Below are 27,565 nucleotides of genomic sequence, written 5' to 3' on the forward strand. Positions count from 1 at the left end.
GCTAATTATTAGTTAGAAATGAGACAGTGTCAAACACTGTTAAACAGCACTCTGATTTCTATCAATACACACAATTCACTAATTATTAGTTAAAAATCAAACAGTGTCAAACAATGTTAAACAGCTCTCGGATTTCTGTCAATACAGACAATTCACTAATGATTGGTTAGAGATCAGACCGTGTCAAACAATGTTAAACATCACTCTGATTTCTGTTAATACAGACAATTCACTAATTATTAGTTAGAAACGAGACAGTGTCAAACAATGTTAAACAGCACTAAGATTTTTGTCAATACAGATAATTCACTAATTATTAGTTAAAAATCAAACAGTGTCAAACAATGTTAAACAGCAATCAGATTTCTATCAATACAGACAATTCCCTAATTATAAGTTAGAAATTAAACAGTGTCAAACAATGTTAAACATCACTCTGATTTTTGTTAGTTAGAAATGAAACAGTGTCAAACAATGTTAAACGGCACTAAGATTTTTGTCAATACATATAATTCACTAATTATTAGTTATAAATCAAACAGTGTCAAACACTGTTAAACTGCACTCTGATTTCTATCAATACAGACAATTCACTAATTATTAGTTAGAAATGAGACAGTGTCAAACACTGTTAAACATCACTCTGATTTTTGTCAATACAGACAATTCGCTAATTATTAGTTAGAAATGAGACAGTGTCAAACACGCTTAAACAGCACTCTGATTTCTGTCAATACAGACAATTCGCTAATTATTAGTTAGAAATCAAACAGTGTCAAACACTGTTAAACAGCACTCTGATTTCTGTCAATACAGACAATTCACTAATTATTAGTTAGAAATCAAACAGTGTCAAACAATGTTAAACAGCTCTCGGATTTCTGTCAATACAGACAATTCACTAATGATTGGTTAGAGATCAGACATTGTCAAACAATGTTAAACAGCTCTCGGATTTCTGAAATCCATTTAATTAAGGAGTTTTAAGCACCTCCCCTTTTGTTTAAAAAGTAGTTAAGACGAACTTGATTTACCACCTTTGTGGCTCCTAGCATGAGCGATGAGCACTAGAATGACGAAAGGGCTGTATGGTACAAAGTAATTAGTGTTTGGTAAACTGTAATCACACGAGTTTGTCTTACGGTTAAATTTGAAGATTCTGATTTCATGCTCTTGACTTTTTGAGTTATTGGACATAGTAATACCTTAAAAATTCTAATCAGGGTCAAATTATATCAATGTGAATAATACTTATATGTCCACAATAACACATTGTAGTTGATATAGAATGATAGTTGCATTCGGTAGATGATATAAGGTCATTGACACAGAAGACTTCCACTGTCCTCTGATTTGTAATGGTGTTTCGACGGCTTCTCACGATCCACCATGATAATGTGTAAATAATGGGTTAATTCAAAATCCAAAAACATTAAATTCCCCTCTATGATAAGCTTGATAATTTGAAGTTCAGCGGAACGAATATGTACCAATGTAAGTATGAATACTCCTCTAGTTGACCTTACAAAAGATGTTGTAATCGTTTTGGTCAATTTTAAATCTAAAATGGTCATGTGGTTTTATGATGGCAGAACATGTACATCTTCACTTATTGTCTAGATAACCAATAATAACTGGGGAATGATGGAAGCTGAATGAGATTTTACAAATCTAATATGTAAATGATCGGGCTATAAAAAGATCGTGATGTAATATGTAGATACTTTTGCTAGACATACAATGTTGTGGTTTCAATCTTCAACCTTAATGCTTGCTGAGTCTATCTTACATAGGCTACTCACATCGCGTAGTATATTGTAAAACAAAAACTAGGGGGAGCAACTCCCAATGTCAACAACTTACGCCCGGCTCTGTATATATTAATTGTATCTATAATTTCATTTATATTAATTAATTACAACATTCAAAATTTGACAACAAAAACATAAGTTGGTTTTCTGTTTTCAACTAGGAACTATATTTCTTTACGCACTAAATGAGATGTACAGTAAGTAGCGATGAGGTTCAGAGATGACGCTTAGAAAATGCCGTATGGAAAATAGAAAATTGAATAACAACTAAACCATAGAGGTTTCATGGAAATGTGTTGTTTTTATGCGTGCAACAATGTTGCGGTTTGAGGGTATAGATAATTCATTTCTACTGCTATTTTTGTTTTTAAACCACAGAGAAAGTATTTATAAAACTGGAAGATGGCGACCGTCTGTGGGCATTGAGAGGTGAAGAATTTGTTTTTTAATGGTCGATATGAGAGAAAAATACTCTTCCATATGTAACGGTAGGTGGATAGAGAATTCCTTCTTGGGATCATAAACCAAAGCCTCGGGTTTTACCCCAATTTATGATCCCCTCGGGAGGAATTATCCATCCACCTCCGGTACATATGACAGAGTCTTATAGTCTATCACATCTTTTATTTTACAGAAAGCTCGACAGGCTCGAATCCACATGGCTAAAAAGTCCAGTGGAGCAGCGTTCCTCCACAGCAAGAAACGGGCAGAGGAAGCTCGACGAGCGCGTGAAAGTGGCGTGGAGTTAGACGACAGTAAACAAAATATGCTAGAGATGCAGCACCACCATCTACTGCATTGTTTAGAGAAAACCACGGTAGGTCACCAAGAGCGCCGTCTGCCGGCGGCGGACTCAGTCCGTACCCAAACAACACCCAGTCTGCCTTGAAATGTGCGCCATATATATATATATATATCATAGTTCATGTACACGTATATTGCATGGGATTTATGCCTGCTAATCATTATTACATGATAGTTAGTAGACTATCGTTTCACATGCAAATCTTACACAATTACACTGCGAACAATGACGTGTATGGGAAATGTCTTCCTCTCTGTAGTGGAGTAGAAAAATGTTACATATTATACGTGTATATATCCGATACTATATGGTTATGATATGAAATGTGTTTAGTATAAAGCACTGTATCCTGGGTTAGGGAGTGATGACTATAAGTGTTTTGGGAAGGTAAGGCCGGAATGACGTTGTCGAAAAAGTTAAAATAGGGATGGTGAGTGGGCATATATTAATATTTCAGCAACGTCGTTTTGATATCTTGAACCTTTTCCTTGCAATTGTACCCTAACGGAGTGCTTGTCTTTTCTTGCTTTCGTTTCTATATATATATTCACAGGCGAAGCATACACCTGAGAATGCATATGATTGGAGTGTGGAAACCTTAAAGCCTAACTTTCTAGTTAAAGAAGAAAATATAAAAAAAACGTATTATTTGATTAAGTGCGGAGCTTGTCTGTTACTTCTGACAAAAAAATGGTGAAATAACTTTTATGAATTGATAAATTTTAATCGAAGGAACAACAATTCAATTTCGTTCGAAACTGGTTTCTGTACATAAGACTAAACACTCACAAAAAGTGTATTTTTTAATCCATGATTTCGTCGAAAAAGAAATGTTTCAAAATCTACTTGCTTTTGCATGTTCATATTAATTCTGAACTAATCTATTACCACTCTTAGGACTATGTAAATCTGTCTATCATCACATGCACTCTCTAGGGCGGCAGTAGAATTGAGTAGTGACGGTTTGAAAGCCTAGTTGTCTCCACGTGATTCCCGTAGTATTTACTATATCTGCTTATAACGGCTGCTTAATCCCCTTGTAGAAATCCAGTGTTCAGGTACATACTGACTCATCGACTGTCTAATTAAAGCTAATTATTTACCACTAACGGAGAGAAAAATGTGGGTTAGAAAGCATATTTTTTTGTTGAATTGAAAGAATGTTCTTTTTTATGATATCACATCTTTTTTATTTTCTTTCTATGAGAAAATATTAACACGTTTATCGAATGTATGGTTTTCGACTCTACTAGATATGTAACACTTCTTTTAATTCGTATCAAGTCAGGCCAATCGTGTCGTTCTGTTAAAGATTAAACTAAACAATCCACAATGTAATGTCATCATGTCAATTTTCTCTTTCTCACCTAGGAATGTAACAAAGACACGGTACTTGTGGTACTTTTCATATCATATTAATAATTGAGAGGAGCCTTGTAATTCCAGCTACCAGAAATCCGGTTGTCCTGTTATCCATAGTGTTTTGTGAGAAGTTATCTCCATTTTCGATCTAGAATTGTCCCTTTATTCTTATCCTTTAACTGAAAGTCGTTTTAACTGGAATTTAAGGTAGCTGAACTAACAAGGTTTCACTTTGCCCACAGGTCTTGTTTGAAGTTACACGCGCATAGAATACATGTTTACGCTACCCCACTTGCAGTAATATGTAAAAACAAATAAACCTGTTGCTTTTGGGGGAGAATACATTGGCCTTCCTTGAACAGTAAAATAAAATTCACGTATGCGTCTACGAACGAACCTGGATATCACGAAAGAAGATGCAGTTTTAGTTTCCCAGATCAAAGTTAGGGCGCAAGGCAACTCTAGAACCAATGTGCCCTTTTGTAGGACCGTGAATTCGGAGATATAGAACTGGCATATAACGGAGCCCTTACGAGTAAGCCATCGGAGACAGCCCCGCCCTCCCCGGATCCCTCATTGACTTCCCTGGATCCCAAAGGGCGAAGTACTGGCTGTTGCGCTCGTAGGTTTTCATCACATCGGAGATATTTAGTAAGTAAGGTAAGGTTATCTGTTGACGAAATATCGTCCTCGCTTTCTACTTATTTCCAACTGGTTTATTTCTGCGACTGTCTGACAATGGGGACATCCGGTGTGACACCGTGCACGTTGTCTAGGGAGCGGCTATTTTTTCATCCCTTAAGTTTGCCGAATTATTTCCGTAGTTAAATATCTCGACAACAACCTTGCTCCCTATAACAGGGGATATGACCCCGAGGGAGTATTACAGTGTAATTATGTTTAGTTCTTTCCTCTAAGATTGGAATATGTCAATTTACTTTTGTCATTATTTAACAAGTTATACAATTTAGATCGATATTCGCTTTGCATGCTTACATCTGCAATGAGTTGACTTTGTTTTCTATGTTACAGTTAACACCGTGGCTTGCATCGTAACCGCACGACTTTTTCCTCTTCCTTACCTTTTGGCGTTGTGTCTTTTCTTCCGTACTGTTTAAAGCATGTTGATACGTGTTGTTGTATCCCGGTCATCATTTTAACAAATGATGATGATCGGGGTTTTAAAATAACACTGCACGTTTTTTTAAACCAGGAATGCAATTTTGATAGTTTCATATTATGCATTTGATTTCACTCAAATTGTTTTTTTGACTATTATAATAGAATTCTTTTCATAACCTTATGATATGTTTGAAATTTTACTTTCAAAATTGATTTTGTAATACTTTCTTAATTAAATTTCTGTGAATTAGCAGTTTGCAGTTATTTTAATCAAATGTATCAGTAGAAATAAGGTCCATGTTATAATTAATATACCTTTTGGGCAATAAAGCGAAAAGATATTTCACTAGTTCATATTGTAACGCTCAAAAATTAATTATATCTAAGAAATTTAAGAGTTATGCATTTTTAATTGGAAAAATGAGTGAAATCTGGCTCAATTTGAATAATGATACCGTAAGTCAAAGATTTATCACAATTTTTGTGTAAAGTATTTGGTACTTCGTTGCAGCACGAACAATGATATACTTGATATTCGGTGAATAAACTAACAGGGCGTCTAGAAGAGTTGAACTGGTATTATTATAAGAAATTTGTCCGTACCTAATCTTTCTTATTAAAACAGCTAAGGAGAGGGGTTGGGTAATATTTGCTCATTCTCCTAGTACAAAAAAAGGTAAGATACACATATAACATTCATTTTCTCATTGATTATACTTCTGAGAAAAGGCTAGTAAGAGAACTGCATTGTATAGGACTCGTTTGAGAGGAAGACACATATGTATAGTACGAGGTTTGAGTGAGAAACATTACACTACATAACTGACGCTCAGACAGAGGTTAGAAGAAATCACATATTTTACTTTATTTAAGGACGTTAGGAAACAAAGCTTCAATGAAGACATGTTTTCTACTGTATAACAGACGGTCAGAGAGAAGTGTAATACATTATATCTGACGATAAGTCTACTGTATAACAGACGATCAGAGAGAAGTGTAATACATTATAGCTGACGTTAAGTCTACTGTATAACAGACGGTTAAAGAGAAGTGGACAACATTATAGCCGACGATAAGTTTACTGTAAAACAGACGGTCAGAGAGAAGCGGAATACATTATAGCTGACGATAAGTCTACTGTATAGCAGACGGTCAGAGAGAAGTGGAATACATTATAACTGACGACAAGTCTACTGTATAACAGACGGTCAGAGAGGAGTGGAATACATTATAGCTGACGATAAGTCTACTGTATTACAGACGGTCAGAGAGAAGTGGAATACATTATAACTGACGACAAGTCTACTGTATAACAGACGGTCAGAGAGAATTGGAATACATTATAGCTGACGATCAGTCTACTGTATTACAGACGGTCAGAGAGAAGTGGAATACATTATAACTGACGACAAGTCTACTGTATAACAGACGGTCAGAGAGAATTGGAATACATTATAGCTGACGATCAGTCTACTGTATAACCGACGGTCAGAGAGAAGTGGAATACATTATAACTGACGACAAGTCTACTGTATAACAGACGGTCAGAGAGGAGTGGAATACATTATAGCTGACGATAAGTCTACTGTATAACACACGGTCAGAGAGAAGTGGAATACATTATAGCCGACGATAAGTCTACTATATTACAGACGGTCAGAGAGAAGTGGAATACATTATAGCAGACGATAAGTCTACTGTATAGCAGACGGTCAGAGAGAAGTGGAATACATTATAGCTGACGATAAGTCTACTGTATAACAGACGGTCAAAGAGAAGTGGACAACATTATAGCCGACGATAAGTTTACTGTAAAACAGACGGTCAGAGAGAAGTGGAATACATTATAGCTGACGATAAGCCTACTGTATAACAGACGGTCAGAGAGAAGGGGAATACATTATAGCTGACGATAAGTCTACTGAATAACAGACGGACAGAGAGAAGTGTAATACATTATAGCTGACGTTAAGTCTACTGTATAACAGACGGTTAAAGAGAAGTGGACTACATTATAGCCGACGATAAGTTTACTGTATAACAGCCGGTCAGAGAGAAGTGGAATACATTATAACTGACGACAAGACTACTGTATAACAGACGGTCAGAGAGAAGTGGAATCCATTATAGCCGACGATAAGTCTACTATATTACAGACGGTCAGAGAGAAGTGGAATACATTATAGATACATTATAGCTGACGATAAGTCTACTGTATAGCAGACGGTCAGAGAGAAGTGGAATACATTATAACTGCCGATCAGTCTACTGTATAACAGACGGTCAGAGAGAATTGGAATAAGTCTACTGTATAACAGACGGTCCGAGAGAAGTGGAATACATTATAGCCGACGATAAGTTTACTGTATAACAGCCGGTCAGAGAGAAGTGGAATACATTATAACTGCCGATCAGTCTACTGTATAACAGACGGTCAGAGAGAATTGGAATAAGTCTACTGTATAACAGACGGTCCGAGAGAAGTGGAATACATTATAGCCGACGATAAGTCTACTATATTACAGACGGTCAGAGAGAAGTGGAATACATTATAACTGACGACAAGACTACTGTATAACAGACGGTCAGAGAGAAGGGGAATACATTATAACTGACGACAAGTCTACTGTATAACAGACGGTCAGAGAGAATTGGAATAAGTCTACTGTATAACAGACGGTCCGAGAGAAGGGGAATACATTATAGCCGACGATAAGTCTACTGTATAATAGACGGACAGAGAGAAGTGGAATACATTACTGTATAACAGACGGTCAGAGAGAAGTGGACTACATTATAACCGACGATAAGTCTACTGTATAACAGACGGTTAAAGAGAAGTGGACAACATTATAGCCGACGATAAGTGTACTGTAAAACAGACGGTCAGAGAGAAGTGGAATACATCATAGCTGACGATAAGTCTACTGTTAAGTCTACTGTATAGCAGACGGTCAGAGAGAAGTGTAATACATTATAGCTGACGATAAGTCTACTGAATAACAGACGGACAGAGAGAAGTGTAATACATTATAGCTGACGATAAGTCTACTGTATAACAGACGGTCAAAGAGAAGTGGACTACATTATAGCCGACGATAAGTTTACTGTATAACAGACGGTCAGAGAGAAGTGGAATACATTATAGCTGACGCTAAGTCTACTGTATAACAGACGGTCAGAGAGAAGTGTTATACATTATAGCCGACGATAAGTCTACTGTATAGCAGACGGTCAGAGAGAAGTGTAATACATTATAGCTGACGATAAGTCTACTGTATTATAGCCGACGATCAGTCTACTGTATAATAGACGGCCAGAGAGAACTGGAATACATTATAACTGACGACAAGTATACTGTATAACAGACGATCAGAGAGTAGTGGAATACATTATAGCCGACGATAAGTCTACTGTATAACAGACGGTCAGAGAGAAGTGGAATACATTATAACTGACGAAAAGTATACTGTCTAACAGACAGCCAGAGAGAAGTGGAATACATTATAGCTGACGATAAGTCTACTGTATAACAGACGGTCAGAGAGAAGTGGAATACGTTATAGCCGACGATCAGTCTACTGTATAATAGACGGTCAGAGAGAACTGGAATACATTATAACTGACGACAAGTATACTGTATAACAGACGATCAGAGAGTAGTGGAATACATTATAGCCGACGATAAGTCTACTGTATAATAGACGGACAGAGAGAAGTGTAATACATTATTGCTGACGATAAGTCTACTGTATAACAGACGGTCAGAGAGAAGTGGAATGCATTATAGCTGACGATAACTCTACTGTATAATAGACGGACAGAGAGAAGTGTAATACATTATAGCTGACGATAAGTCTACTGTATAAAAGACGGTCAGAGAGAAGTGGAATACATTATAGCTGACGATAAGTGTACCGTATAACAGACGTTCAGAGAGAAGTGGAATACATTATAGCCGACAATAAGTCTTCTGTATAAAAGACGGTCAGAGAATGTGGAATACATTATAGCTGACGATAAGTCTACTGTATAACAGACGGACAGAGAGAAGTGGAATACATTATAGCTGACGATAAGTGTACCGTATAACAGACGTTCAGAGAGAAGTGGAATACATTATAGCCGACAATAAGTCTTCTGTATAAAAGACGGGCAGAGAATGTGGAATACATTATAGCTGACGATAAGTCTACTGTATAACAGCCGGTCAGAGAAAAGTGGAATACATCATAGCTGACGATAAGTCTACTGTATAACAGACCGTCAGAGAGTAGTGGAATACATTATAGCTGACGATAAGTCTACTGTATAACAGACGGTCAGAGAGAAGTGGAATACATTAAAGCCGACGATAAGTCTACTGTATAACAGACGGTCAGAGAGAATTGGAATACATTATAGCTGACGCTAAGTCTACTGTATAACAGACGGTCAGAGAAAAGTGGAATACATCATAGCTGACGATAAGTCTACTGTATAACAGACGGTCAGAGAGAAGTGGAATACATTATAGCTGACGATTAGTCTACTGTATAACAGACCGTCAGAGAGAATTGGAATACGTTATAGCCGACGATAAGTCTTCTGTATAACAGACGTTCAGAGAGAAGTGGAATACATTATAACTGACGATAAGTCTACTGTATAATAGACGGTCAGAGAGAAGTGGAATACATTATAGCTGACGATAAGTCTACTGTATAATAGACGGACATAGAGAAGTGGAATACATCATAGCTGACGATAAGTCTACTGTATTACAGACGGTCAGAGAGAAGCGTTATACATTATAGCTGAGGATAAGTCTACTTTATAACAGACGGTCAGAGAAAAGTGGAATACATCATAGCTGACTATAAGTCTACTGTATTCCAGACGGTCAGAGAGCAGTGGAATACATTATAGCTGACGGTAAGTCTACTGTATAATAGACGGACATAGAGAAGCGGAATACATCATAGCTGACGAAAAGTCTACTGTATAACAGCCGGTCAGAGAGAAGTAGAATACATTATAGCTGACGATAAGTCTACTGTATAACAGACGGTCAGAGAGAAGTGTAGTTAAATATAGCTGACGATAAGTCTACTCTGAAACAAACGGTCAGAGAGAAATGGAATAAATTATAGCAGACGATAAGTCTACTTTATAACAGACGGTCAGAGAGAAGTAGAATACATTATAGCTGACGATAAGTCTCCTGTATAACAGACGGTCAGAGAGAAGTGGAGTACATTATAGCTGACGATAAGTCTACTGTATTACAGATCTAGACGGTCAGAGAGAAGTGTAATACATTATAGCTGACGATAAGTTAACTGTATAACAGACGGTCAGAGAGAAGTGGAATACATTATAACTGACGATAAGTGTACCGTATAACAGACGGTCAGAGAGAAGTGGAATACATTATAACTGACGATAAGTCTACTGTATAACAGACGGTCAGAGAGTGGAATACATTATAGCCGACGATAAGTCTACTGTATAACAGATGGTCAGAGAGAAGTGGAATACATTATATCTGACGATAAGTCTACTGTATAACAGACGGTCAGAGAGAAGTGTAATACATTATAGCCAACTATAAGTCTACTGTATAACAGACGGTCAGGGAGAAGTGGAAAACATTATAACTGACGGTAAGATAGACGATCGCGTGATTCGCACATTTCAAAAGGCTACATGTATTTACGGTATGCATGGTATTTAACGGAGGCGCGTATTTCACAATGCCACTGACTGAAATAACCTCAGAGTAAGACGTATTCCAATGTCTAATTAAATGTAGACAATAAAGTTCTAGATACGCATAATGAATGGTATATAACGGATTGGGGAGAGAAGCAGGGCCATCTTAGTCATAAAGACATAACCTATTCAACTATAGCATGCTCAATTTAAAACAATTTTAGAGAGATATTTTCTACATTGTCATTGACGGTAAGAAAGTTGTTGGAGGTTAGACAGATATTCTACTCTATCGGTGATGGCAAGGAACAGGTTTGCAGGTGACAAATAAATAACTCTCACTAAATAACGGAAACATTCGAGGAAGACCCTCAATGATTCTTGTGACTAGAGTTAAGATCCCTGGGAACAGCGTAGTGTGTACATGTGCTGGATGTTAACTTAAGCTGACATTTAAAGGTAGGAACCTTCAGGTTAACAGTTATGGAGTTCATCAGCCCTTTCCTCTATTGATAACAAAATTGACACCATGTCAATGTATATATAGCCCTTGTCACATATGAGTGTTGCAATTCAGTGTACAGCCTTTTTACAAATAGGTATACTTATCGAAAGATTGATAGTCAGAATCTAATCGTGTTTGTATTGAGTATTGATATGAACTATGTTGACGATATGTTGTTATGTGAACAACTATGTGTGTGAAACGGTGTACATCTGGTGACGCAAGGACACGTTTACCACGGACAGATCGCTTTCCTCCTTGAAACTTGTTACTCTGTTACCGCAGAGGTATTTTTCCATCTTTCAATTTGTATCAAATGACGTCGCAAAAATAATTAACCATAACATTAAGGGTTTTTTTGCGGATGTATATATAACTACAAGGCGGGTAACCTTTTCAATCAGCATTAATGTTCAATATTTTAATTGTATTATATTTCTTTTTTCCCCTTTGCAGGAAGCACACAAGGATGATATGAATGATATACAGATTCGTATGCCAACTATAAATAGATCGTCGAGATCGAGTTTAAACGCTGTTGGCACATCTACGAACAACAAACCTAACAATACGTTAACGGTCACCACAGCTATTGTGACCCTTCCCACGCCAAGCACCACCCCAGAGACCGAATCAGCCCAAACCCAGAGTACGAGCGGTACTACATCACCCAAATACGGCAGTCCTAATCCGGGGCTGGCACAGAACCCAGGGAACGTCATACGGATTTCTACCTTGTGATAACAGGATAGGGATATAGATAGAAATGTAAAAATGGCGTGTTGTGATTGAGACTCCAGGTTTATCACAGTGCGATCGATATTCGATACATTCACGATTCAAGAAAAAAAAGTTCACGTTTGAGTTGTAGATTAAGCGAATACAAGTGTAGTTGAAAATACTATCTTTTTTTCTGAAACTGGAAATTCCTGAGCAAAGAGCTTTAAAAAGAATGGTTATATTCCAAAATATACATCAATGAAGTCTTTTGAGGACATAAGGGAATTTGTTCTTGCTTAAATCACTCTTCTGAGCTTTTCAATCAAAAGCTGAACAGGAATTAATCAAAGGAGATATAGAAGGGTTCGGGTCGTAAACAGGGGCAGATTATGCCAGTTTTCCATGTCCTAGGCCGTATTGTCATGATGCCAGGTTTCCATGTCCTAGGCCGTATTGTCATGATGCCAGGTTTCCATGTCCTAGGCCGTATTGTCATGATGCCAGGTTTCCATGTCCTAGGCCGTATTGTCATGATGCCAGGTTTCCATGTCCTAGGCCGTATTGTCATGATGCCAGGTTTCCATGTCCTAGGCCGTATTGTCATGATGCCAGGTTTCCATGTCCTAGGCCGTATTGTCATGATNAAGTTACCTTTCAAGTTGTTGGCCTAAGTATCGGAATGTTTCGCGGATACCAGTTGTTTTTTCGATGTGTTTCCCACTATCCAAATAGTATGGCGATAAATCAGTAGGTGTGATTGTTCCTGGAATAAGAAGAAAAAATGATACCAGAGAAAGGTAACACAGGAACATACGATTCATACAATACCTGAACTCTACTTTCAATACCATACTTCACATTCTTTCATATCATGTGAGATTGTTTTCACTTCCATAATGCTGTAGATATAGTGTTTACATTTTTGTATACTCCTAATCCATAATGATCTCATTACATGCTTTCCTGAAACCCTTGTTTGAATGATATGTATGAACATTCAGTTTTTTATAGCTATTTTATCATGTTAAATTTCTTAACAAATGGTATATGATAATTAACTTTTTTCTCTTGGTTTAAGTTTTCTTGTCTTAATTGTCGTCGATTTACTGGTCTTGTGATATCCAAGGAGTGATGCTACTTTTATCAGTGATTGGACAGTGCGTATGTTATTCGATGATATCCATTCGCAGACACCATAATTAAAAAGTATCTCCCTGTAAAAGGGTAGCAATCCAGACTATACAGACGTTTTCTCATTTTCAACTGAATTAAGCACAATTTTAGAAGGTCTCGTAACTAAATAATATCAAAATAGGATTTTTTGACATATAAACGTGTGACAATTATCTTCCTTGACAAAATGGTAGTCGTTTTCATTGAATGAATTCTATTAGAGCTGTCATCTTAGTGAAATATGTTTAATATAGCATTTTAGAACAAGTAGATTTGGATAGCAAAACTAGTTTCAAATTTTGTATCTGAGAAACGTGAGATCAGTTCCTTTCATTCTTTTCTCTAATCAAGTCTTGGAAAAGTCCGTATATTTTGAAATTGACGCCGTCTCAATTCTGGTTTCGTGAACATATTCATATATTTTGTTAAACATTTTTGGATTAAGACAATATCTTCCATTCCACATCGAACTCAAATCATTCGAATATTTCTTATATTAAAAGTCGTTTCTTTGCAACGACAGAAAGCGTCTGGAATGCTACCCAAAGCAACTCTTGCGACCTCGACTCATTTCCAAAATATGTATTGCAAGCCTACCTTTGCAACAGACTTAAAGCATGTTGCCTTTAGCAGAATACAAACATTTAAAACGTTTTTAAAAAATGTGTTGATTTAGAACCGATTTCTGATAAGAAGTCAAAGTCTTTTAAATATTTGGAGTAGGTGATTATAACCAGTTGTGTACTTGAATATGAGAGGTTTGTTTTAAATCCAGCTACACGTGCTCCTTGCGTACTAGTAGTTTGTAACTTTGCCCACGCGGGATTTAAACATGTATATAACAGTGAAGGTTAATGATCATCTTCATATTGTTAGCTTTTTTACATCAAACACGTTTTCTTTTACATTTTTGCTTCAATATCATTTAACATTTTGTGTGATATTACGAGAAAATTACGGTTATACTGAAATGAATGAGTGAAATGATATGGGGAAAGTACGGTAGTTTCCCACTTAAACGGTCAATGGATATATATACCTTTGCTAAGGTTGTCCATTTTCTGGCTGTGACTTTTTTATCTATTTTTTTAATGCAAATATTGCTTATGAAGTAAGTGTGCCACACACGCCGAGGTGCCGTTCACTACTGCTTGTAATTCCTTATGCGATCTATAGTTACACGTCATTTGGAATCAAACGGAGTAGTTTATTCCGATTAGGACAGAGTTCAATGACGTCATAATTGAATAAGAAACCAAAAGCGGTTGGTTATGCAGTAGATATATATATATGTAACAATAGTTATAAATAATTGAAACTAATATAACATTATATCTGTTGCAAAACAAAGACGACACCGGCATAAATTCCGTCAGGACTTCATCCTACTCTTTGTGTGAAATTTAGTGTGACATTGACCACATGCACACAAAATGATGACGCCACTTCGAGCTTATTTCGGCTTTGTGTCTTTTAGGTGTTCGTCGATGCCACTTGTGTGGAGATTGATGTAGCACTAAGATTATAGTCGAACTTCGCTAATACGATCTCGGATATCTCGACTTTATTGTCGGATGGCAAGTGTTGGACACAAAACTTGTTGCAGCAAGATATAGCATCATTGTGAACATCTCCCGCTGTGTTCGTCAGTGTAGGATAGTTTTGTTTTCTCTTTAACGACGTCAAAAAATACTACCTCTTAACATTGGTTTTGCACTGAATACTCGGATAATACATTTCCAAATTGAGCCGCAAGTTATGTGTTTTTAAATCGCGCATGCATCATCTTAACCATATCGCCACACCAAAATTCACTTTGTTTGTGTTTATTTGTTTTAGCCAAACTGGACAGAGACACTCTTTGAGCTTAGCCTGTTACACAGAGTTCGCCGGTTCATCCTTTTTTATTAATCAATTTTGTTCTCAGAAACAAGTTGGCGTTATACATATTTTATTTTAAACCAAGCTTGATTGAAGAGATTCAAGGGAAGAAGGTGGTGTGAACTTAACAACATTTTTAAACATCATTCTTTGTATCTACAATTGCAAGCGCGTACTTTTACTTGAGCTTGTTAACGTAAATGTGAAGAAACATTATGTATGGAAGTCATACTTGTACAAACAGGGGCCATTGGATCCTGGATTGGGCTCGTCCAGTGGTCTTACATAATACTTACTATAATAGGTATTGGTTTTATTTTCAGCAATTACCGGAGCTTAACCTATTCTTGATCTGTTCATTTTCTTTGTTCCTCCTGAACTACCATTCAGATATACAAAATATCATTATTTTATCCAAAAATGGTTATGCCAAAAATAAATTCTACTTGATAGTCTATTGTTTAGATTAAGCATTTTAAACATGATAAACATGATTAACATGAAGAAATTGCCTTAATAGTTTTTAATAACGTCATCAATTAATAATAATAAAAAAAAAAAAAGGAAACGCTGATAAGGATAAAGTAAATACGTTCATGTTTGAGTTAGTATACAACAAATCAGTATCTAAAGTCGTTTTTTTAATAGTTGTACAACAGTTCAAAATTTAGACAAGGATTTGATCTATTTTTTAGGCATAAAATGAAGACAGTTTTAAGTACATTATAATATCATCCCAATTCTTGATAATATCCATTATTGTCCACTATTAGTACGGTTTGTTTATAAAAAAAAATTAACAATATTAAATATTTGCTCCTGCTTTCAGCACTATAGAATAAAAACAAAGTAGTGTTATTTCGTTGTAACAGTTGAAACTCCTGTAAGGTATTTTTCTTATCGTTCTGTAATAATTTGATTTCACTTCCATAATATAATATTTCCTAAAATGCAAAGAAGTGATAATTTTCCAATGTTATGTAGAATTATTTTATTTATATAACGGTGTTAAGAACCCATTTGTAAGTCTGACACAGCTTACCCCCGACGCTGAGAATCGAACCCGCGCCGTATTTGTGTACCAGAGTTCGACCACTTCCAAACATTCTAGACCTCATGGCTGACTGTGGCTGCATAATCTGATGCAAAATGTGATAACTATGCTTAACTAAACGTGATATTATCCATAATGGAAAACACTATGTATCCAAATGAAAGATTTTGCGTGTAAGAATGTTTTTCTTCATAATGGATAAGAATAGAAACACAATGAACATTGCATCCATATTCCCTTTGATTATAGGGAACACATTTAAGGGTTTTAGTAGACCAATACTGTAAAGTTTAGGATACAGAAATGGCTATTTGAAGAATGCACACTAACATAAGTTCACTAGAACTATTTACAATAATGCACGTACACAAAACATGTAGAGCATTGAAATGAATGAAGAAAGTTTCAATGAAAAATTTTTTTTATAATAATTATTTGTTTTTTTTTATTTATATCACAGTTGTCGAAAGAAAACAAAACGCGTCAAGGAAAAAAATAAGCTTAGTATTCCTGAAATTATCGCATGATTTTTTCATCTTGGTTAATATTTCTTAAATGTATACCATGGGTTAATATTTGGATATCTACAATAAGTCATTTTCTAACCGAGTATATATCTTTAGCACAAATACCAATAACTGGTCGTTAACATGCGGTTAATAGTGTAGCATCGCTATTTACGTGTTTACACGGCACACGTGCCGGATACCAATGTGTTGTCGCTGGATTTGCTTTACATCTGTCAAAAATGTAGGTAGAAGGGAGGGTAAATTAGCTCTGTCCATTGTATAAGAAAATGTCTTTATTTTAAACTAATCGCCTTGTTTCTTATGAGTGTTGTTTCAACCTTTATCATGCCACCCTAATGGTGTCATACCACTGCTGTTGATATTTCATCTGTTGTATAATATAAACTCTTGCTCATAGTATATGACCAATTGATTATGTAGTTTTAGCTCCGAAATGAACGGAAAGAATGTTCCTTGTCGAAAATTCACAGACACTAGAAAGTTTCCAAGGCAGCTTAGACTTAAAACGCATCAATTGGTTTTGATGACTATTAGAACTAACAGAAACAGTGAGGTTAGAGTTTCAGTTGGTACAAGAAGAAAGAACAAACTTACATATGCCAAAATATTCACCACGATAGTTGCTCCTGTGCCGTTCGCCAAGGTCAGGACCTCACGATAACAGTACCGACACAACTTGTTTTACTTATATTCTAATGTATGAAAAAAACACCGTATGTTTAATGTTGTTCTCTTGACAGTGTGTATTCTCGCTCACCAACTACTTCCGGTCTAGTCGTGATGTCATCTTGATTTGGTTCAACATAATATTTGTTTGTAACTATTAATAACGCGTACAGCATAAAACAACAGATTTTCTTAAATTGAATTTGGTCCATAAAAAGGAGTGCATGTTATACTTCGTCAGCATTAAGGATGTATGTTACCTTTCTGTACAAAGGAGTCGTTGGAATGTAAATTTGTACAAAAGCAATTTACACTTAACTGAATTTGATGAAATGTATTAACTCTGCTCTAGAATGCATTTATTTTTAACACGTGAGTTATTCTGGTTTATCTGATGATGCTGATTAAAACGGTTTAAGGGAAATACTTCTCTAACAAAAACAATAGTAAGGCAATATATATCTTTAAGTGTGTGTCATTAATGTAATTGTTAGTTTACACGATTGTGGCTCACTTACATTTAGTCAGTTCCATTTTACCTGCGTAGATCTGATCTGAAACCAGAATCGTGATAAATCAAGCATACCATGGCAATAAGTAAACCAGAAATATCCCAAATAAAAAGAAATTACTGGGAAAAATACGAATTATATCATTAATATATATCTAGTTTGGAAAGAATTATAATTTCATGTGCATAAAAGTATGTTGATATTTTGATGCAACTTTACAACTTGTCGTTACATTAAAAGTATGATCACAAATGGTTGTATTCCCCACACTTTCAAATATGACTATACTTATATTTTAACACATTAAATGGCAAACTGCCTCTTTATGTTTGTTTTTGCTGAAAGATCATGATTACAAATTTGTATACTATTTGAAACAAAACAAAATAAAACTATTTAACAAAACACAAAACACGGTGAAACCTCGTTGTTTTGAACATCCAGAAGTATAATCAAGAAAAAGAGCATATGGGACTCATAAACAAATATACTCAAGAAATGTAAATGGACACTATAGAAGATGTACAGAGGAGACGGTAGATTAGCAGGTTTTTACTTTGAAATATACTTCTATACAGGTGTAACTTGAATTGAACAATATAAATGGAAAAATATTCAGTATAACAAACCCTCTTGATTACCATTAAGTATTAACTTTTAGAATTACAAACCTTCTTGATTAACAAATTTGTATAACAACCCTTCTTGATTAACTTTAAGCATAACAAACCTTCTTGATTAACATTTAGTATAACAACCCTTCTTTCTTGATTAACTTTTAGCATAACAAACCTTCCTGATTAACGTTTAGTATAATAAACCCTTTTGATTAGTTTTAGTATAACAAACCTTCTTATTTAACTTTTAGCATAAAAAGCCTCTTGATTAACTTTTAGCATAACAAACCTCCTTGAATAACATTGAGTATAATAAACCTCCTTGATTAGCATTAGTTATAACAAGCCTCTTTGATTAACATTAAAATAAAAAGCCTTCTTGATTATCATTGAGTATAACAAACGTTCTGGATTACCATTAAGTATAACAAACGTTCGGGATTATCATTGAGTGTAACAAACGTTCTGGATTATCATTAAGTATAACAAAAGTTCTGGATTATCATTGAGTATAACAAACGTTCTGAATTGATAAATAACTGAATGGATTAAAGTTAAATGTAGCACACTTGGATGAGCATTCAATATAAAAACAAAATTTAATTAATTTAAGGTATAAATAACCTTCTTGATTTAAGTCTAGTATAAGACACATTATGGGTTAACACTTAGTATAACAAACCTAATGATAAATGTTCAGTTTGACAAACCTAGGAATGACAAAAATTTCTAGATTGACATCCATTATAAACAATCTAATCTTAACGCAGACAGATTTGTATGGGACATATCGTTTTAATTCATTAACAGATCACAGCGCTTTGTAGGCCGATATGAACTCGTATTATTATTAACGCACAGGTGTGTATAGAGGGAAACTGAAACTTACCAGAGCACGGGGAACACACGTGTGTCGTACCACTGACATCACATAAGGTCACGTGGTGTTGTTTTATTGTGGATAGAACTTACTACTTACTCGATTACATATATCCTGGTTGGAACCTCTTTCCACATGTACCTCTACACATTTCCAGACACTTTTTTCTTTCGTTAAGCATTTTAGGAATGAATGTATGTGGCCATTCCTGAACCAACATTCGTTTACCTGTTAGGTCATTGAAAAGTCTAGCGTTGGTTGGAAGCGCAATGAATATATAGATGAATATGTGTATTGATGCCTGGTTGTTGAGTTCGTGTTAGACATCGTATCAATAGGGTACAGGGACGCCACATGTTCTCGGGCAGCTTGAAACTCGAATTAGATGAAGTCATATCGACATATATGCTTATACATTTCTTCTTATCAGAAAAGTCGTTTTGAAAAAGCAAGGTTAGGAATGGCACATTTATTGACACCTTCCGAATATTAATGATTCTCAATGACATCTCAGATAATGTTCCAGATGATATACGTTTTTGCCACTTTTCTGCCTTTGACTGGGAGAATAATTATCCCGTGGGCATTTCTTGATTTAACTTAAAACTCCATTATAAACGACGCACTCGAGTAATGGTTAATAGTATGTCAGTTCGGCATCTTCACGCAGTGCCTATTTGAGGGGATAACTGTTGAAGGGTGTGAAATTGGTTTACAAATAGCTTAAACATGTGTAGAGCTCTGCACCATATATCATTGTTCTCCTTGTAAAATTAAGAGACATAGAGTAAGGTACAAAACTTCAAAATGTTTTTATGTAATTTAATTGAGTTTGTCTTGTTATCTGTCAACGTTCCTCTCCTCAACCACTGACGGTTACATCTGTTTAAGATAAACAGTGTACCAACATTGTATTTTATATGTCGATACGGAATCAATTATTACATTTATGGGCTTAAGTATTTCGTTTGCCAAATATTTCTATTTACATAAGCACTTTTGTACAAATCTGAAAATTTTAAGATATATGAGAAAGAACAAGAAAACGTTTCCCGTCTTTACTTAATTAATAATAACATTTTTGAAATAAATCTAATTATCCTGTCCCTCTTTGCCATATGTTAATGGCTTCTAGCGTATATTATTCTTTGTCTGCCAAACAGTGTGTTACCATAATGTAGTGGTAGTGTAAGAACGTGTTTGCTTCCATGTAAGTGTTTTGTAAATGTTTTCAATACACTTTCTGTGTTAAGTGTGTTCTACGAACCCGCCTTTAGCATTTCAGTATGACATTTTTAAAGCTAAATTGCAGCTGAAAAGAGGTATTATGGAATTTTCAAAACCCAGTAAATGTATGATGCTGATGAATGTTGTTGAAGCTAAAGAGATGTAAACGGTTTGCATGGAGTTCCTGCAAAGGGTCTATATCGGTCAGATCTTAAATCTAAAAATCGCGCATAAAATCATCAAAATAGACATATTTTATAATATTGAAGACATTTCTACGTGGATAGTGGCATTCTTATTAATAAACAATGTCTCTAGAAGCGTATGTCGCTATATTATTTTAAGCCAGCCTAGATCGCTATTCATTACTAACAGATGTTGTAATTGACCGGTCAACTAATCTACCGTGTTTAGACATCAATTTCAAACCGTGGATTAAAATATCTTCATTTTTTTTATATTTTTTTTTTAATTCGCCAATGATTTTTTTTCACTTCTATACTGTCCTATTTTGCGTATGCATTTTAGCACATGATACTATACTAGACAAATGAGTTGGTGAGACTTATCTCCCTGCGTGCGGTTTATAAGGATTGACCCCGACCATGTAAGTGAATTTATGAAAGTGAACTTGGCTTGACAGTGATACACTGAATGTCAGACTCTTGTACATATATACGTATTAATTAACATTGATTGTCCACCTGTTTTTTCCATCTTTTTTGGCAAATGTACATTTGACAAGTGCAAGTAGGCGTAGAACGAAGGATCCTGTTGTTACATTTTTGATTACAAATAAAATCCCAACATTACCAATTCAATGTTTTCCGTGTATTGTTTGTGATGTTTGTAAGTGTAATTTCAGAGGCGTAGCTAGCATGTAAAAGAAAATAAAAAAAAAATCAACATGAGTTTTAGTTGGCAGTAATGTAGCGCGGTTTCGTGGTCTAGCTAAGCACACAAATATGAAAACAGGTTAAATGTCTTCAGAGAAACTGTACACATGCAGGTGGATTGATAGAGGTAGAGGCCATGTTTCCTACACATTTAGTGCCGCTGCCTATGGCTCAGGGGTAAACTTACCTTTCAGTGTGTTGATATGTACATAGATTTGAACCTAACTAAAAGCGCATGGGTAGTGTACAAAATGGAAAATGCAGTATAGCATCAACACAAAGGGAAAAGGAGAACGTGACTAACGGCACATCAATAGGAAAGGGGAGTCATCATAAGCCGAAAATACACACGCCAAGATGTCAACTACAGTTGTATAGGGTGGATCCCCACCTGAACATCGTTTCACCTAAGTATAAACAAATAATCAAATACCTACCGTACATGTACATATGAAGCCATCTTTAAAAATGAAAATATTGAGGCAAGCACTCATAAAGAATACATATATGAAATCAGATGCGGTCACGATTATTTTCATACTTCATTTACAGTCTCAAAAGTTAAAAACCTTCATTTAGTAGGATTGTGTAAACCGGCACGACTTTCTCAACACAGCATACTAAATGCAATTATGCTGCTCGGAATGTCTGCATGGTTGGTATCGGTAAAAAATAGTATTGTAGCTAGTTTCTGGTTTCCCTTGACCAGGTCAATTTCCTGAGGCAAACGAAACCTGTTTGCAAGCAACATCAGCGTCAATACATCAGATCAAAAAATATACCACAGAATCAACTGACAAGGACGAAATATACCACAGCGTCAACAAACGGCGACAAAATATACCACAGCGTCAACCGACAATGGCAAAATATATCACAGCGTCAACAAACAGGGACAAAATATACCACAGCGTCAACAAACAGCGACAAAATATACCACAGCGTCAACAGTTAAGGGCAAAATATACCACAGCGTCAACCGACAAGGGCAAAATATACCACAGCGTCAACACATAAGGACAACGTATAACACAGCGTCAACATATATTGACAAAGTGAACCACAGCGTCAACACATAGGGACAAAGTATAACACAGCGTCAACCGTTAAGGGCAAAATATACCACAGCGTCAACCGACAAGGGCAAAATATACCACAGCGTCCTTTCGCAGGGCAACAATATACCACAGCGTCAACACATATGGACAAAGTATAACACAGCGGCAACCGTTAAGGACAAAATATACCACAGCGTCAACCGACAAGGGCAAAATATACCACAGCGTCAACACATAGGGACAACGTATAACACAGCGTCAACATATAGGGACAAAATGGACCACAGCGTCAACACATAAGGACAACGTATAACACAGCGTCAACACATAGGGACAAAGTATACCACAGCGTCAACACATAGGGACAAATTAAAGTATACCACAGCGACAACAAACAGGGCCAAAATATACCACAGCGTCCTTACGCAGGGCCAAAAATAAACCACAGCGTCAACACATAGGGACAAAGTATAAGACAGCGTCAACACACAGGGACAAAATATACTACAACGTCAAAACACAAGGACAAAATATACCACAGCGTCAACACATAAGGACAAAATATAACACAAAGTGTCAACACATAGGGACAAAGTGAACCACAGCGTCAACACATAGGGACTAAGTATAACACATCGTCAACACATAGGGACAAAGTAAACCACAGCGACAACACATAAGGACAAAGCATAACCCAGCGTCAACACATTGGGACAAAGGGAACCACAGCGTCAACACATAGGGACAAAGTATAACACATCGTCAACACGTAGGGACGAAGTGAACCACAGCGACAACACATAAGGACAAAGCATAACACAGCGTCAACACATTGGTACAATGTGAACCACAGCATCAACAAATACGGGCAAATTATAACACATCGTCAACACATAGGGACAAAGTTAACCACAGCGTCAACACATCAGAAAAAAGTATAACATAGTGTCAATACATATGTACAAAGTAAACCACAACGTCAACACATAAAGACAAAGTACAATGCGTCAACACATACGGACAAAGTAAACGACAGCGTCAACAAAAAGGGATAAAATATACCATAGCGTCCATACACAGGGACAAAGTATAACACAGCGTCAACACATAGGGACAAATTATACAACAGCGTCAACTCATAGGGACAAAGTATAACACAGCGTCAACACATAGGGACAAAGTATACAACAGCGTCAACAAACAGGGCCAAAATATACCACAGCGTCCTTACACAGGGCCAAAATATACCACAGCGTCAACACACAGGAACAAAATATACTACAACGTCAAAACACCAGGACAAAATATACCACAGCGTCAACACATAAGGACAAAGTTTAAAACACAAAGTGTCAACACATAGGGACAAAGTGAACCACAGTGTCAACACATAGGGACAAAGTATACCACAGGGTCAACTCATAGGACAAAGCATAACACAGCGTCAACACATTGGGACAAAGTGAACCACAACGTCAACAAATACGGACAAAGTATAACACATCGTCAACACATAGGGACAAAGTAAACCACAGCGTCAACACATAGGGACAAAGTGAACCACAGCGTCAATACACAGGGACCAAATATACCACAGCGTCTAACACAGGGACCAAATATACCACAGCATCAACACATAGAGACAAAGTATAACAAAGCGTCAACACATAGGGTCAAAGTATACCACTGCGTCAACACGAAAGGACAAAATAAACAACTCAAAGTTGTAATAAATAAACAGGAAAGTGAGACACTATAACAAACCTAAAGATAACATCAGCATTATCATCATTAAAATCCGGGGACAATCATGTGTCCTGAATGAAAAGCGTTTCCTTGCCTTAAAACTATTTACTGATAAAAAAAAAAAATGATCAAATACAAAATGAACATGCCATGTGAGCTTGTAATTGAGAGAATGTTTCTCGTGTTACTTTAAGATCGTATAATCAAATTTCGATGTATATACAACCTACGTAATTAGGGATTTTCTCCCAAGTCCTCAAAATATATGGGCGGATTGGCCGATCAGTAAACACCCGGTCTTCCACGCAGGCGGTCGGGCTTTGATCCCTGTAGTCGTCGTATGCATGGGATATTCTGAGATAGTGTATTCTCCTATCCACACAACTCTAACAACCCAGGCGAAATATAAAATGGTCTGAGGTGGGTGTTGCGGTATCGGTGATGTAGCATTCAGGTGAGGTGGCGCTATAAAAGAGTCCGTTGGAAGCACGGTCCCACTACAAAAAGAATACAATTCATCTCCAACACACACGCAGGCATACACACAAAGGGAGATATTAGCCAGGTGGCATAGGAATAGAAGTTAGCGCCTGTGAAGGCAGTCCCTGCAAATTCCTCTACATTGTATTGACTAATGTATTATTTAATGTATATGTTAATTGTATTTATTGTATAAATTGTATATCTATGTACTGTAAAGCGCTTTAGAGTGACTTATTCTAACTAGAAAGGGCGTTAATTAAATGTTGTATATCATATAATATGTAATAAGAAATGCTCTTTTATTTTAATAATATTAGTTCGTATATCCCTGTGAATTACAAACATTGATTATATGCTTTTTCATTATATACTTATATTTCACAAGCTTTAAACGTTTAATGTTTCGTGTACGGATTTAGTCGCCTAAAAACTACACTTATACATATATACTTATATGATATATCAGATATTATTAAATGAACATGTTTACATGTCATATTTTTCTGCTCTCAATAAGAACCGTGTACTTTAGCTAATAACAAATCATTCCTGGAAAAAAATCCAAGTCACTTGTCCATTCCTTACATAAAGGGAAATAACTCAATATATTTACAATAAATGTATTACACAACAAAAAATGTTTCTAACGGACTGGAAGCAAGTCATTAGATTCAAGCATATATATATTGGTCAATTTAAAGGCTTCTTACGCTACGTAATTACTTCAGTATTTTTGCTTATTATGTGGGTGGGAAATGTCTAATTACGTATGTACCATCATAATGCTTAATGCAGCCAATGTTTGCTGCCGAAACTTTCAATTGATTCCGAGAAATGTTTCAGAAACGTTACTATTTCCTTTCCGACGAGCACCATTCGCCTAAATGCTTACAGTGTAAGTGCCAATAGGCACATATATCACTACTTGTGTAATATCGAGTTTGGTGCTGATACTTTAATATGCCCAGAAACGCTTACAATCGATAATATCTCTCTTTCCACGACAAAGCAAAATGTATGCACACCTGACTTCTCTAAACAGCAGTTACACACGTAGTTTTGATATAATGATCAGTGTTTTCCCAAAATAAAAATCGAAGTCTAACGTATGCACCAAGGAAGATGCGCTAATAGAACCATTTGTTTATTATCGAACAACTCCATATCCATATTGGGAGGGGAATAAATATCGATTTACATGGGACCCTTGAAACAGTACAAGGATAATACAACAAGGTGCTCCGGCTGGGTAAGCGTCTTATCATCATCGACTGTACCAGCCATGTAAACCCAGGTCAATTCCACATAATATCCCGTCCTCGCACCGAGAATTAAGGTGGTGACAACAAAACCACAAGGCACTCTAATGGGTGTAATCAAAAGATCGACTTTCATATCACACACAGAAATAGCACTATGAAACTATGATGGCGACCTTAAAATTTTGTCTTTAGTCTTCTTTATATACCAATGAGTCGGTCATAAAACAAGTTGACTGAATGATAACCATATATGCGTGTTGATTATATTGGCTGTATATGTCATTTAATAGTAGAGTAAAGCAGATCCCAAATAAGTTCACACCTGTCTTACACACCACAATTTGGTAATTGAAGTCACGCTATCTGGAAAAAAACATGACTCTGCCCTGTATATAACATTCTAAACAAACTTTGAGTTTGTTTAATTGTGCACTCTCTTTAAACGGTAAGCTCCTTTTCGATGCCATCTTACTTACACAAATAATATTAAAAAAAACTACCACTGCGTTGAATCTGAGGACAAATCTGGAACTGCATGGATGTCAACACTGGAAGAAATTAGGAAAAAACAAAACAAACGAAAAACAACATGAATCCACACACAGAACTTTAGAGGCGAAACAAGGTGATTCGATCATTTCGGCAACTATTTCGAGAGACATTGTATCTTTTTCAATCAATTTAATAGCTGCACAAAATTAATCGACAGACGAGGATTATGGAGATGTACACAGCAATCTGTCGAACACATGTCAAAACACATTATCATACCTCTACTTTATTTATTCTATATAAAAGTAATTGGTTAAATCGAATAAATCGCCACTTTTGACTACACTCGGGTGTTTCCGCCGAGCCAATCAGGCGAGAGGTGGGCGGAGCTTGTTACCTAACTCGGAAGCGACGCGCGAGGTGGGCGGAGCTTGCTTCCGAACTCGGAAGCGACGCGCGAGGGGGGCGGAGCTTGCTACCGAACTCGGAAGCATTTTGGCTCCATTGCCATCAAAGGGGTAGTTGGGACGTGAAGCTATACAGCTTATGGTTTACAAATATTTTCTAGTTAAAACTATCTCTCCAGTGTGTATCGGTATAATAAAACGATTAAAGTATGGGGTTGAGGGATATAGCAAGTTTCTGGTGTTCGAGACCATGCCTATTTCCCTCGGCTTCGCCTCGGGAAATAGACCTGGTCTCGGGACACCAGACACTTGCTATATTCCTCAATCCCATACTTTAACTGTTTACTAAAATGTTAAGCTGGCCTTCTTACAGTTGTCCAGTTCAACGACGACAGGGGTATGTAAGCGATGAGCATGCACCTGTGTGTAATCCTCCATGTGCTTTTGCTAACATTACCAGCAATATTGAACTTCAGTTCAACTTATTTGTCAATAAAAACACCCACTCCCATGATGAACTCTCATTTTGTACATCGGAAGACGCAGTGGGTGATATCGACATCGTTTACTACTGGCTATCGGACATCTCACCACACTCGACCATACTCAAATCCCCGGCTATCCCTCGTCCAGTGAAACCTATCCAACTTCTCCTCCTCATC

At 36.3% G+C, this 27,565-nt stretch overlaps 1 protein-coding gene across 1 annotated transcript in view; it reads left to right on the forward strand.

The window, feature by feature from the left end:
- Positions 1-21,380, forward strand: part of LOC110449576 (potassium voltage-gated channel protein Shal-like) — a 116,313-nt gene extending 94,933 nt beyond the window's left edge. The window contains exons 3-4 of the mRNA XM_021496526.1: positions 2,446-2,628; positions 11,756-21,380. Coding sequence (XP_021352201.1) covers positions 2,446-2,628; positions 11,756-12,040 — 468 coding nt within the window. The 3' untranslated portion in view covers positions 12,041-21,380. The remainder of the gene's footprint in view (positions 1-2,445; positions 2,629-11,755) is intronic.
- The last annotated feature ends 6,185 nt before the right edge of the window (positions 21,381-27,565 follow it).

Source organism: Mizuhopecten yessoensis, unplaced genomic scaffold, assembly GCF_002113885.1.
Source record: "Mizuhopecten yessoensis strain PY_sf001 unplaced genomic scaffold, ASM211388v2 scaffold4663, whole genome shotgun sequence".
In the NCBI taxonomy this organism is placed as follows: Eukaryota; Metazoa; Mollusca; class Bivalvia; order Pectinida; family Pectinidae; genus Mizuhopecten; species Mizuhopecten yessoensis.